This window comes from Ammospiza nelsoni, chromosome 2 (genome assembly GCF_027579445.1).
Source record: "Ammospiza nelsoni isolate bAmmNel1 chromosome 2, bAmmNel1.pri, whole genome shotgun sequence".
Taxonomy (NCBI): domain Eukaryota; kingdom Metazoa; phylum Chordata; class Aves; order Passeriformes; family Passerellidae; genus Ammospiza; species Ammospiza nelsoni.
In genome coordinates, this window is record NC_080634.1 from 37,372,298 (window position 1) to 37,386,979 (window position 14,682).

At 41.3% G+C, this 14,682-nt stretch overlaps 1 protein-coding gene across 5 annotated transcripts in view; it reads left to right on the forward strand.

Annotated features, from left to right (window-relative positions):
• The window catches only part of DLG2 (discs large MAGUK scaffold protein 2), a 985,669-nt gene extending 972,315 nt beyond the window's left edge, over positions 1-13,354 (forward strand). For all 5 annotated transcript variants that reach the window (XM_059492069.1, XM_059492046.1, XM_059492054.1 and 2 more), the window contains 4 exons: positions 647-819; positions 1,506-1,615; positions 7,204-7,295; positions 8,036-13,354. In XM_059492069.1, the coding sequence (XP_059348052.1) occupies positions 647-819; positions 1,506-1,615; positions 7,204-7,295; positions 8,036-8,142 (482 nt within the window). In that variant the 3' untranslated portion in view covers positions 8,143-13,354. The remainder of the gene's footprint in view (positions 1-646; positions 820-1,505; positions 1,616-7,203; positions 7,296-8,035) is intronic.
• Positions 13,355-14,682: the final 1,328 nt, after the last annotated feature.

Below are 14,682 nucleotides of genomic sequence, written 5' to 3' on the forward strand. Positions count from 1 at the left end.
AAAAGTTTGAAATTCTAGTAAAATGTAAAAGTTTCAACTCAATTGCAGAGCATCCACCAATAAATATAAAGAATAATGTGTGATTTGTGTGAGATATAGACTGTTGAATCAGAAAGCAGTGTTAGACCCTGAATTAAAGAGAGTATTTCTATCTTGGACAATTAGAACTTGCTGTTTATTTGAGGGCCTAATTGCAGTTGTACTTCATTTTAAATGGTTGTCTCTGGCAATACACTAACTTAAAACTACTAGAGATGAGAACAGAATCAGGCTTATAAATAAGGCTAAATTGAGTTGATGAGATCACAATTCATTTTATCACAGTAATAACATAAAATTTAAAATATGAAATGCATTTTATATTTGAGATTTATGTGTGATTCTGCTGAAAAAAGTGGAATTCCACTAAACCCTGATTTTATTTTAGCCTGTATTGATTGGAGGTAAACATCAGAAGGTATTACTACAAAAAAACAGCTTTATTGGCATCCATTAAAAACAATATGTAGTAACCAGACATCTGCTCTCAGATGTGAAGTGCCCTCATGTAGAGTAGACCCAGCATTTTCCACTGAGCAAACAATGGCTGCATTTTTTGCACTTAATGTTTTTGCAGACTTCATCTTCTGTCTTTTGTTTCATGCAGATACCACACGGCCAAAGCGTGACTATGAAGTGGATGGGAGAGATTATCATTTTGTCATTTCAAGAGAACAAATGGAAAAAGATATCCAAGAGCACAAATTTATAGAAGCTGGGCAGTACAATGATAATTTGTATGGAACTAGTGTCCAGTCTGTGAGATTTGTGGCGGAAAGGGTAGGTTGACAGTAGTTTTATTGCTGGTGCAACATGATCTGCTTTGTTTCCACATTGTGTCTCAGACGTGATTCTCTGCCAAAAAATAAAATAGCTGCAAAATGTCATCCAAATATTTATAGGTTTTATAATGACTCCACAAGTGGAGTCTCCGACTTTGAATGACATCATCCTTGGCACTGTCTGTACTTGGATGTAGTGCCATGGATTCAGGGTTCTAACACAATGCCTCAAGTACTCCTCAAAACAGCCTCTACTCTTCTCTCTGTAAGAGCAGATAAACTAAATCACGTTCACTGAGGCAAAAGAACAAACCACAGAAAGATTAAATTATTTGCCTCAGGTGACACAGGGAAGCTTTGACGTAAACAAGAACTGAATTAATCACTTAGGATGTGGACATCCTATTGCTTTTATGATTTTCTTCATCTCAAGAAAATCCTCCTGCCCCTGCAAATTTCACCCCAGTAAAAAATAAATCCCAAGTTTGTTCCCATATCACCAGTGCATATTTATACTGGCACCAAAGCAAAGGAAAGAACACAGCGTAGTGGAACCTGTACCCTGGGCTACTCCTGCCCTGGTGTGCCAGTAATGGCCCCATTCCAGGGCACTGTGTCACTGATTTGCTTCCTATCTTTAGCAAAGTCTGCAAAAATAAACACATGCTCATCTGTTTCCAACAGGGCAAGCACTGTATACTTGATGTGTCAGGAAATGCTATCAAACGACTACAAGTTGCACAACTCTATCCCATTGCTATCTTCATTAAGCCCAAATCATGGGAGCCTCTGATGTGAGTATAAACTTCTTCAAGCATTTCATTATTTTCAGATACAGCCTCAAGTGGCACCACACAGGTCTTGAGTCTACATTTGGCTTGTTGTCTAAAATTATTAATAATGAGATGAAGTAGGAAGAGTGCCTTTAAAACCTGTCGTCCACTCTATCCTGGTATCTGAAGGAACAAGCCATAGCTTTGAACCTTTCAGACTGGCACACATGGGATTATGTGCTGGACCACGAAGGACTCCCTGCCAGTGCTTAGTGTACTTGCTCCAACTCGTGCAATGAGTTCACCAGAGACTCATTCACACAGCTTGGCTTGTCCCATGCAGGCTCAGGTGCTCTTGGGCTTTACAGCCTGGCCAAGGGCACAAACCAGGAGCTAAACCTGTGTCAGACTTGAGGTGTGTTCCTCTTCACCAGCCCTTCATTTACCTGCAGGTCTGTAAGAGGATAGGCAAGGAGCCATGGGACTGGAGAAGGGCGAACATAACAATAGAGTGAAAGAGAAGGCACCAGCTCCGTGCTGCCAAGGCTGTCTGAAGTGGCACATACTTTAAGGGATAAGAGCAAAACTCAGTGTAAGATCAGTAATATGAAATTCAGCAGAGACAAAGGAGAGACAATGAAAGGCATGAGTACAAGCAGGGAATAATTTAGCTATAGCACTGCAGAAAAGCATCTGGCGGTTGAGGTGGATCACACAGGAAAACAAATGGATGGGTAATGTGATTGCAAAAAAAAAAGCTTGCCACTGTGGGCTGTATCAGTGTTGTGTAAGGAGACAATAGACTGCTATTTTGTTTTATTGCGGCCTCAGCTGGAGTACTGGCCTGATTCTGGGTTCCATCCTGCTGGCAGAGGAGGAGGAGAAATTATATAGTGTCACAGAGAGAAGGCTGAGGAAGAAATATGGAATTGATATTTATCCAGAGTTAAAATTCAGGAAAAAATATATGGTTATCAAGTTGTTTTCCATATACAGTTACAGTTATGCAAGAGCTATCATCTTAATTTGCTGTGATAGGGGTGAAATTTTGAACTCTGTGCCAGTTATGTTCAATATTTTTACTGATGACATGGATGAGGGGATTGAGTCTCTCATTAGTAAATTTGCAGGCTACACTAAGCTGGGAGGATGCGTTGATCTGTTGGAAGACAGACCTCAAATGGTTGGATGGATGGGCAGAGTCCAGTAAGATGATGTTTAGTAAGTCCAAGTGCTGAGTCCTGCATTTTGGCCACCATAACCCCTGCAATGCTGGGGATGGTGTGGCTGGACAGTGCCCAGGTGGAAAACCTGGAGGTTTTCTGGGACCTGGGGGCACTGGTGACAGCCAACTGAACATGAGCCAGCAGTGTGCCCTGGGGGCCAAGAAGGCCAAGGGCATCCTGGCCTGTGTCAGGAACAGTGTGGCCAGCAGGAGCAGGGAGGTCATTCTCCCCTGTACTCGGCACTGGTGAGGGCACACCTCGAGTGCTGTGTCCGGCTGTGGCCCCTCAGTTTGGGAAGGACATTGAGACACTCGAGCACATCCAGAGGAGGCAACGAGGCTGGAGAGGGGCTGGGAACACAAACCCTGTGAGGAACGACTGAGGGAGCTGGGGGTGTTCAGCCTGGAGAAAAGGAGACTCAGGGGTGACCTTATCACTCTCTACAACTCCCTGAAAGGGGCTGTAGCCTGGTGGGGTTGGTCTCTTTCTCCAGGCAGCAACTGACAGAACCAGAGGCCACAGTCTTAAGCTGCATCAAGGGAAATAGAGGTTGGATATTAGGAAAAAGTTTTTACAGAGAGTGATCAAATACTGGAACTGTCTGACCAGGGAGGTAATGGTGTCACCATTCCTGGATGTGTTTAAAAAAAGACTGGATGTGGCACTTGGTGCTACATAGTTTAGTTGAGGTGTTAGGGAATGGGTTGGACTCAATGATCTTGAAGGTGTCTTCCAACCTGGTGATTCCATGACTCTGTGATTCTGTGATTCCCCTCCCCCATTGCTCTGCAAATGCCAGGTAGTGCCACGGGTTTGTGTTTGACAGCTAAAACATTGGCACTCCCCCTCCTGTGACAGATGCGTGTCTGGTGATGGTAACAGTGTACCTGCAGCCACTGGTCATGGAGCTGGAGAATTCCAACATGACCCATCCCTGGAATATGCATTGTTCTAGGCCCTGCCTTTGGCAATGAGCTTGTTGTATGTCCAGCCACATTAGAAAGAATGATGCATAATATCTGGTGCTTGCACAGCATCATCCTGACTTCCTGATTTTTCTTCCAGCCTACAATTCAATAATATTCTGATTTTGTTGTTGTATAGAAGGGGAAGAGTAGTCTGATAGACCGCCTTCTGCACTGATTGTTTTAACAGAGATCTTAACATACAGTTTTCCCATTCATAAAACATTTCTGTTATTTGTTTAATGCTGTCCTTGCTTCTGGAGTGATTAAAAAAAAAAACACAAAGTAAAAAAAAGTGGCACTTACTCTGAAAAAATACATCAGGCAGAACCAGAAAAGTGGCAATAACATAGAGGCTTTGTTGATTTGATGTTAGAACAGCAAATCCTTGAATAGACTGAATGGTGTTATAAAGATGCAAAATATTATGACAATCATCCTGTTGTTGAACCAAAGCAATGCTAATACTTCACTTAGGACAATAAAACAAGGTGGGCTGTTCAAGAAATGCCTGGACTTGGCACTCAGTGCTGTGATCTAGTTAACAAGGTGGTGATCAGTCAAAGGTTGGACTTGGTGATCTTGGAGGTCTTTTTCAACTTAATGATTCTGTGATTCAGTCTTTTTTAGGTATTTAAGTACTGCAACACAAAAAGAATTAGAGCTTAATCTGTCATAACTATTACTCCTGTTCATACAAATTAATTAAAAGCTACTTCAATAGCAAAGCCAAAACACAAAAGACAAAAAATTTCTAATCACAAGATGCAGAGGAACATAGACAAAAGCTTTATCTTTCATCAAAATTAGCATATAAAGTTGTAATCGCTCATTTATGCATATGCTCATTTGCTCATTTATGGTCCCTTCACTCTTCTTACCTCCCCATCAGATGCCCTTCAGCTATCTGAAGGGGAGGTAACAAGAGAGAAGGGACCATAAATCAGGTTTGGACCTGCACTTGAAAGAGCACATGGCCATTGCTGTAAACAAACTGCTCCCTCCCTCCCACCCTCCTTTCCTCCCTCCCTCCCTCCTTCCTTCCTTCCTTCCTTCCTTCCTTCCTTCCTTCCTTCCTTCCTTCCTTCCTTCCTTCCTTCCTTCCTTCCTTCCTTCCTTCCTTCCTTCCTTCCTTCCTTCCTTCCTTCCTTCCTTCCTTCCTTCCTTCCTTCCCTCCTTCCCTCCTTCCCTCCTTCCTTCCCTCCTTCCGACACTTCCTTCCGACACTTCCTTCCTTCCTTCCTTCCGACACTTCCTTCCGCCACTTCCTTCCGCCACTTCCTTCCACCACTTCCTTCCTTCCTTCCGCCACTTCCTTCCGCCACTTCCTTCCGCCACTTCCTTCCTTCCTTCCTTCCGCCACTTCCTTCCTTCCTTCCTTCCGCCACTTCCTTCCTTCTTTCCGCCACTTCCTTCCGCCACTTCCTTCCGCCACTTCCTTCCACCACTTCCTTCCTTCCTTCCGCCACTTCCTTCCTTCCGCCACTTCCTTCCGCCACTTCCGCCACTTCCTTCCTTCCACCTCTCTCCTACATGGCTCCACCTGGTTTACTCCCAGAGGCATGCTTTTTCATACCCTCCAATCAGCCTCTCTCTCTAGAGGAATCAGGACAGTGGTGAGATCATGGGAATGAGAAATGGAATAAGAAAGAACCTGCCTGAGTGAGCTCTTCACTGGGAGAGGAGGAAAGCCCTGGAAAATACGCACTATATTTTGAATTCACCAGCTGTGCAGGTCGCCAGCTAAGAAATAAGAAATAGAAGGGGCTCCAGTATGACAGCACTTTAATTTCATCATGAAAAATGGACATCATGATCCTCCCCCTTCTCCATCCTCTCTTCTAAGAGCACTGAATGGCCTGTCAGGAATACAACTAGCATGGTTTTATACCTCAGGCAAATCTAAAACCTGAAAGTGTAATGCAAATTTCTACCTGTTTCACAGTACTTCCTATTTTAAGCACTTCTTTATATTTGTATTATCTTTTCTGCTGTTCAAGGATCTTGAGAAAGACTTCTCAAAAATTTACCAGAAACAGATCTGAAAGGAAGAGGATGTTGTCAGCATTACAATATTGGTTAAGTGCCCATAAGATGAAAAGGTTAAGTTTGCCTAAGAATTTGCAGAGATATATCCCACTACAAGACAGAGTTTTAGTTCAGTCACCCAAAGCAGGGGCATCTGATGTGAAGTCCACCTGATTAGATAGCAGTCTTTCCAATAAATAGAATTAGTATTATTACAAATTTAGCAGAACAGCACATGGATTATATTAAACCTTTTTATATAATCTACAAATAACTGACATAAATTTTAAAATAAATCTTTCTTAGCCTTCATTTTATGAACCTGCCTTCTCCATGGCATTAGTACTTGCAAAGAGATTTTTCTAAGCATTGTTCCCAGCTATACAGTTACTTGTATATGTAGGCAGCTTTAAGCCATTTCTGGAAACTCCTTTTTGCATCCTGGACATCTCCCAGGATGTTTTTCAGAAGTCAAGTAGGTGTTAGCTGTAGCAAGTTCATACTGTTGTGCACTTCATAGAGCTTTTTTCTTTTCACACTATCATGTCCATAATTTCCAACATGCATTGCCCATGCCATACTGTATACAGTCCATTACTACGTAATCATATGATTCAGTGCAAGGCATAAAATCAGATTTATGCTCTCCTAGTTGCCTCAGAAAATTTCTGTCATGTTTTAAGAAAAAAATTAATCTACGCTGGGAAAAAATGCTAGAACAAGCAAACTCTATTTAGACATCTACAGGCATGAGTATAAAGCAGTGAATGAGCATGTAACACCTGAGCATGCATGGGCAAGACAACTGATTTCCTAAAGTTAATAAATAGTGTTTCTGTTGAAACAGAAATATAACATCAAATAACAAAACGCTGAAGAAACCAGAATATTACCATCTGTCTTTTTTTTAATATTTATTAGCACAGAATAAGTGGTCAGTACAACCTTACCCATCTGAGACCACCAGCTGAGTCTGGGAGACACAGAGGTTCCTGACGGAACTTCAGGCAGGAGTGCTGAGTGCTCAGACTATGGGACATCCCAGATTCCAGACCTGTCTATGGACTCCTGATGTCTCAAGTCTATCTCTGCTATCAGCTAGCAGCTGCCAGACCTAGGCCTTGTATTTTGTTGAAAATATAGAGTATTGAACCCAAGATAAAAATTTGGTGGAGAAAAGCGAAATGAGAAATAGTCTGAAGAAGTAATTTTGTACTACATAGAATGAAATTAAATTGAAAATATTGAAGCTGTCCATGAACTGTTATAAGAATTTTACCATTTCATTCTTTTACCAATCTCAATCCATCTGTGATTCAGTTGAGCATGCCTTTTGAAAACCATTCTATCAAGTATCTAAACTTTTTGACTACTTCCTCCATGTTTCTAGGGAAATGAATAAACGTCTTACAGAGGAGCAAGCAAAGAAAACCTATGATCGAGCAATTAAATTAGAACAAGAATTTGGAGAATATTTCACAGGTATGTTTTTATTAGTACCATTTTTTCCCCCCAAGATATAATCTTTTATTGCAAAACTACTAGATCAATCCTGTCTTTGAGCTAGAGTTCCTGTCAGTATAGTGTGCCCCGAGCAAGGACTTCTGCCTTGAGAGTAGTGTTTCCTTGAAATTCAAGAGCAGTTGAGGCACTTGACTCCTCAAAAGTTTGATGTCCTGAAGGAGTATCTATGCAGAGGGAAATTAAGAGACAACCACTGTTCTTTGTGTTATAGTTACCTTTACCTTCTGTCAGCTTGGGCCTGATCTTGTTAACCTCAGCGGCCAAGAGTTTTATGTTATTATTTTATATTATAACCAGATATTATATATATTATTTTATATTATAACCAGATCTGAAAGGTTGCAAACCTGCTGCTGCTCACTGTTGAAGCAGGTTCTAAATTGAATGAAGTGCAAAGCTTGACCTCCAGCAGTGGGAGGATCCCTTGTGCTGCCCTCCCAGGACAGAAGTGCTAGTTCTCTGAACAAACCTGGCTCAGTCTTCTCAGTATGAGCAGTGGGATGGGTCTCTGCCACAGGCAGGTGCCATTGATTTGAACTTAGCTGTCATCTGCAGGGGTATGACTTTTCCATGAACATCTCAGCATGCCAGTATTCTTTCTCATTCCATAAGTATCTATGAGTATGCTGAAGATCTGCTGACACTGGATGCTGTATCTATCAATTAAAAGAAATATTGATATGTTTTCTCTACTGCAGCTATTGTCCAAGGAGATAGCTTAGAAGATATATATAATCAATGCAAACTTGTAATTGAAGAACAATCTGGGCCTTTCATCTGGATTCCTTCAAAGGAAAAATTATAAATTAGCCACTGCACCTCTGATTACGACGGGAGAATATTTAGAAGAAAACTATAATATACTATTTGGAGGCTTTCCTTTTTTTGTTGCATTTATGTTCTTTGCAGTCAATGTGAATTTTGATGAATGTACAACACAAAGTGTTTGAAGCCATGAAGGACACTGATGGGTCAAAGGGTAGGAACAAAAAGACTTCTACCATATAAAGCAAATCTGTTGTGTGCTCAGAGCACGAGTTAGGTATAAACTTTTGACGTGGAGACCCTCTGTCAAGGGGAGCTAAGCCACCTCCTGTGCCCACACGGACATTTTGATCAATTTCAATGGCTGAGCTCAGTGTGTTGATTGCTTTAGAGAAGTTCCCAGCTCTTGAACCTCACAGAGGGCTTGATCCTGCAAGGCGCTCAGCACTTGACCCCAATTCCTACATGTGAGTAGCCTGTTGACTCAGAGTCTCCTGTGACCCTTCCCTATGCCGATCAGTCCCACCAGTTCAGCAGGACTGTTCCCGTGCTCAAAGCTAGGCACAGACTTAAGCATTTTTGCTAGATCAGGGCCACATGCACCTTGCAAAATCAAGCTCACTTTGGTCCACTTCCTACTGAGGTCGCTGTGGGGACACTCTGTGACCTGACTGGGAGGTGGGTCCTGTTCCAAGCTTGTCATTGCACATTTGTAGTTGGTACACCTCGACTTTGGTAACTATGCACATCTTTTGATTTCTGAAACCAAGTCAAACTTTTTTTTTCCCCCTTTGGAAGCACTATTTCATCAGGAACTACCAACAATATGGTTTATTTTGATGGTGTTTAGGGGTGGGAGAGGATGGAAGCATTTCGCACCACACACATGTGCACTCAAACACATTCCCATGCAGACAGACACATGTATGAGGATTCACAGCACCTATGTTAACAAGGAGGGATACAACTGGGAAAAGCTTTAAAATTTTTGATTGTCTATTTTATCATTTATATTGATAGAAGGCACTTAAAGATGGAATAATTTATAAAAATAAAAATATATTGATGTATAGAAACTAATTTCTATAGGTAAAATGTTTTTGTGAAGATATTTTGTAAAGATTAATTAATTGAAAGATTAAATATTTACACCCTTGTGCGACTGTCAAATGTAAAGAGGACCATCAAGTTGCATTATACCTCTTCCATAACAGATTCTCTATCATTAATGACAAGCAAGAAAATTCCTTAAAGAGTAGTTGTCATATTTTTTTTCTTTCAATTTAATCCTCTCCCTTGCCTCTGTTTAATCATGATGAACTCCTGTGGAAAGATCTCTTGAACTCACTGCCCTGTAGGAATTTTCTGAACACAAAAGGATAATGCATTTTTGAGAGGGACAACTATTCAGAAGCAAAATGTCAGTGCTTAAACACAGCTAATAATTTCTCTTGTAGGAAGGAGGCACCCTTAATCCCCAAATGTTTTATGACTCTTCCTGTTTCCCTCAGGGAAATAACAAAAGCATTAGATCTTTCCTCTCTTTGCAGGCAGGTCACCAACTAACTTGTATCTTCATTCATTTCACAGTCAACAAGGGTCTTAAAATCAAAAACTGAGGCAATAGACATTTGTGAGGGATTTGGGGAAAGTCTGTGGAATTGCAGTCTGGGGTGTACAGAAGGGGAGAAGGAGGCATTTTTTTTCTCATTTCACATTGCCCTTCTGTATAGTGATGCCATTCCTCACTGACTTACAAGGGGACAACTGCAACAGATGCTATGAGAGTAAAACTGAATTGCCTTTGCTGCTGCTGGACCATGTTCTCTACAAAACCCACACTCCTGCCTCTGCTGCACTGCAGGAGTGCATTGCTTATAGCTGGTGGCTACAGCAGCCCTAATGCTTACGGATGTCTTCAGGGCAAATGCTAAATAGACTCCTCTGGCCCTTGTCTGCCTGAAGCTTACACTTGTACACCCTGTCCGGCTGACAGGGCTTCCCAGCGCCTTCCGCGGACAGCGCGACGAGCTGGATGTTTGCAAAAGCCACCAGCAGTGACAGGGTTAAAAACACGGGCATTTTACTGGCTCTTGAGCAGGCCTCTCACGCTTACTGCCCAACTATGGTAACTCTGAGAAGTTCACACTTCTTTAACTATTTTTCCTGCCTGGTCAGCGCAGCTTTATAAACAAGGGTTTCAGTTAAGTCTCCAGAAGAGCTTTGTAACCAGAAGGGCTATAAACCTTTTTTTTTTTAATATTAATTAATGAATTCTTTGATTTTGGATAATTATGCAGAAGTCCACAGAGTGACCCCAGATCTTTGGAAGCCATGGATTTTTCCATGCTGGCAAAATACTATTGCCCCAGGTTGGGAAATAGTCCACCAGACCTGAAAAACTAAGTATCCTAAAGCAGGAACTTCATTCTAATTTTCAGCTCTGTTTTTAAGCAATCAATCACATCTGCTTCTTTGTTTCTTAGTTCAGCATGCAGCCTTTTATGGTACTATCCTACTAGTAACTGTTTTGCTTTGTCATGTGCTGTGCTTTACAGTGAACAGTAACACTACGGCTGAGTACAATCAATTTTTCCATCAGTCCTTGGTTACTGTAGTTACATTATTTATTTTTCCCTGTCTGTTGTTTGTGCTTCCATTTTAGAGTTGACATTGCACTTCTTCTTTTTTTTTTTTTAAATAAAACGTATATTTAAAAACAAATCGTCAAGAGAATCAGTGAGAGGTCTTATTTCCCTTAGGACTTGTACTCCCATTTGTTTTGTGTGTTGATGTTTTGCATTCCATGTCACAGCATCCTAAGAGCTGCAGTCCATTTTTGCATTGCAGCTGTTCAGATCATACTGGGTGGTAGTGGGAGGAGGAAGAAAAGCATAAGACTCATGCAAAATTACATCTGGTGAAAAAGAAGTCCAAACTCACAACCCACAGCAATTGGCGCCTGACTCCATATTGGTGCTAACACAGCTTAGCATAATCAGATTCCTTTTCTGTCCGTATTAAAGACTTGGGAGCATCTAACCATGAGACCAATGCAAATGCTGGACCCTTTAGGAAAAGTGCCAGATCACACCCCTGGTGCTATATCTCATGTTCTGGCACAGTGTGTAGCACCATAGGGTCTAAGCAGAATCAAAATTATCACAGCTTTTTGTCCACCCATGAATGATCACAATTACATCTTGCTAGCTTTGTGCAATATTACAAATGAATTATTTTTCCTTGCCACAAACAAAAAAAATAAAAAATCTTCCATGCACTGACTCATTGAGAGCTTGCTAACAGGGCTCAGTGGAATGGCACTTCTTTACTGATCTTACAGTCTGACCATCGACCAGTGGAAGAGCCTCTTTCTTGCTCAATCCCCCTTCCTACAGAGGTACCCTGTCCATGCTAGCGCTTTGTAATTTCTTTGGTAGTAAAGGCTGTTTCTAGATCAATATTCTGTGATGTAATTGTGTTTGTAGCTAGCATGGTTTGATGCTCCGGTGTGGATAGGGTCCTAAGAACCACTCGGTGAAAGTCAAGGATAAGAAATCTCTCCATTGCACTGAAATTACAAATTCTCTTCCTGGAGAGCAGTGTGGTACCTGAGCTAATAACCACTACGAGCCAGCAACAGTGTCCTAGGTACACAACATCCACCTACCTATTTACATTAGTTTTCTATGGAGAAATGAAGAACTTGTTCTTCCCCACGCACACAGACACACAGCACCCAGTCAAATTGTATTTTTGTTTTGGTTTTCTTATATTTTAGTTTTTGTTTTTTCAAATTGTATCCCTGAGCAGAGGATTTAGTGAGTGAAAACACATGAGGATATTTGTAGGTATACATATATATATATCCTCCTGTGTTGAGGATATATGTCCTCCTGTGTTGAGGAAAAGTATCAACCTCCTTTTTCAGATGCAGATTTAAAGCCATAATATCTGCCATGTTCACAGAAAGTGGTCTTTTATCTTTCACAGCTTTTAATCTCAATATTTTCCCTCTTGAACATTTTGCCTGTCATGTTATGCATGTGGTACACTGTGCAACTGCATTCAAGTCCCTTCCTTGGTGGAATAAACTTTTTTCTTTCCCATTAAAAATCAGACATTTTGTCAATTGGTTCAGGAAAAAGGATGAGGTAATTATGCTAAAAAAAGAAAGTTTGCATTCTAGGACACAAATCAGCATCAAAGCTAACAACAGATAATATAAAATCTATCCAGCATATAGCTGGCCTAGATCCTCAGCTGCTGGAAATCACAGTCACTCCTCTGATTTCAATGGAGTCCATCCCATTTATACCACCTGAAGTTAAACATCCACCCTCCTCATCACACTGATTTTTTTGCATCTTTGTAAAAGACCAAGGCCACCTGATTAAACAGTGGCTCAGCACTCTCCATTATTATTTACTGCTTATTTTACTGTAACATCCAGAGGGCCAACTCATGGACCAAGATCCTTTTGAGGCCAGTGCTGTGAAATTGCTAACAAAAAGACCCCAAGGGCCAAATGGATTTGCAGAAGGCTTCGGCTGCACTGACATCTCACCAAGAGCTATGGAACTACCACTTCATTGGCCCTTTCTGAGACCCTGCCTTTAAGGTGGAGAGCACCAGAGGCGATCCATCATCTCTCACACCACATTAGCAGCTTACACCTTCTGGCCCTACAGCACAGGCAACTTGCCCTGATGTAAAACAGCATTTCTGGGCTTGAGAGCCAGCATCCTAGCAAGGTCTTTGGTGCAGGGGGGAAAAGCATTAAAAAAAAGGGGAAAAAAATGGCAACACTGTTGGCTCTTAGTGGGATAGCCTTTTAATTTCTGGATTTGTGCTCCTAAATTTGAATTGGCCAGTTTGAATTTCTGAGTGCAGCAAGCTGCTCCCTCCAGCACAATGTCCGGCGTGCGTCTCTTTAGCAGGATGTTTCTCAGTCCGGCTGTAGTGTGGGGTACTCAGAATCTGAACTGGAGTTTACAAAACACCCTGTCCAGCTTACACTCCTGTTATGTGTAAATACTCTGCGCATCCATTCCATTTGTGTAAAGAATAAAGCACACACAATTATAAAAATTAAGCTGTATATTTCATACTAGCTGTGTCCTTGCTTATTTATTCCAGTCCAAGCTCTCAGCTGTGGTTGAGTTGTAAATGCTTGATAGAGTGTTTATAAATATGTCATGAATTTTATTATAAAATATTAATATTAAAGCATTTTTACACTTTATAGCAAATTGCTTCTTCACAAGGCATAATTTGTCTTTTTTCCTTGGAGCAGAATAGTAAAAGAGAAATATGCTTTTATTTTGTCTTAAGATTCTATCACATCTGTCACACAAGACTGACACAAGTCTGGAATTAGGAGGATGGTTTCACAAATGACTAAGAATAGGACACCTTTTTCCTTCTTGCCCTTTTTATTTCCTTTTTACTTCACAATGATGTGGAAGTTGCCACCAAGAAGAGTCATTCTGGTGAAGTACAGCCACTTTCTCCCTACCACAGTTCTGCTGTGAGTTCAGTATCATCAGCATCTTGATGAATAATTACCAGAATATTTTTTATAATTAAATAATCATTCCATGTTTATGACACTGCTGCAGAGCCATGGGGAAAAGGACTGTAATAATTGCATTATAACTGCTTCTAAGCAGCTTAGTGGAGCATAAACTCATTTGTGCTATGGGATCCCAACAGCTCAAGAACCTTGGGGTTTGGCCATTCCAGGAATATCTTTGCAGATGGTTTGTGCGCTCCAGGGAGGCCATGTGAACATTGTCAGTCCCCAGCAGAGGCAGTAGCAGTATGGGGACGCTGCTTTTGACACAGACAGCACTATCTGCCGTCTGCAGAGGACCACAGAGCCTCCATATGGCTCTGGGAGCCACAACTGAGACTACAGGGAAAAAACTCTGTCCACGGGGTTTTACATGTGTGATCACAGGGATGGCTAATCATCTAAACATTCATTGAGATGTTTTAGATTTCTCCAGTAGATTCAAAAGAGGGAGAGAATCCAAGCAATTGACATTGAGCAGGATCTCTTATTAAAGTACTTTCTTCTTCATCCTCTCTCTAGGTCAACCTGAGCCAATTCCCCAGACTACATTCCACAGAAACAAGGGAAACTTAGAAAACAATCTTTATAAAGTGAATTGGAGACAGAAAGTACTTAAAATTGTAGGAAGCTAGACATGCTGTGATGATCAATTCAGACAGGGGTGGCAAACTTTGCCAGGCTTTTGCCTTGGCCAGGCATAGAGTATGTCCCTAATGGTCACATTTTCTCATTTGTCCCACTGCATTTTAATGGTTCCTTCACACAGACAGCCAAGTATCTGGATCCAGTTGTCCGTTGGACAAACCTGTGGTTTGAAAGTCACTATCTGTCAGTTTGGATAATTATCTGGGACCAAAGCTACAAGGTAGGTGAGCAGTACAGATGCTTCTGCTGTACAGATACCTCCAAGTGCCAGATCCATTTTAAGGAAGTTACTTCACCATGATTTTCAGAAGAATTTAGGTGTCTATCTAGCATAAGCAAGTTATTAATTTCACTTTA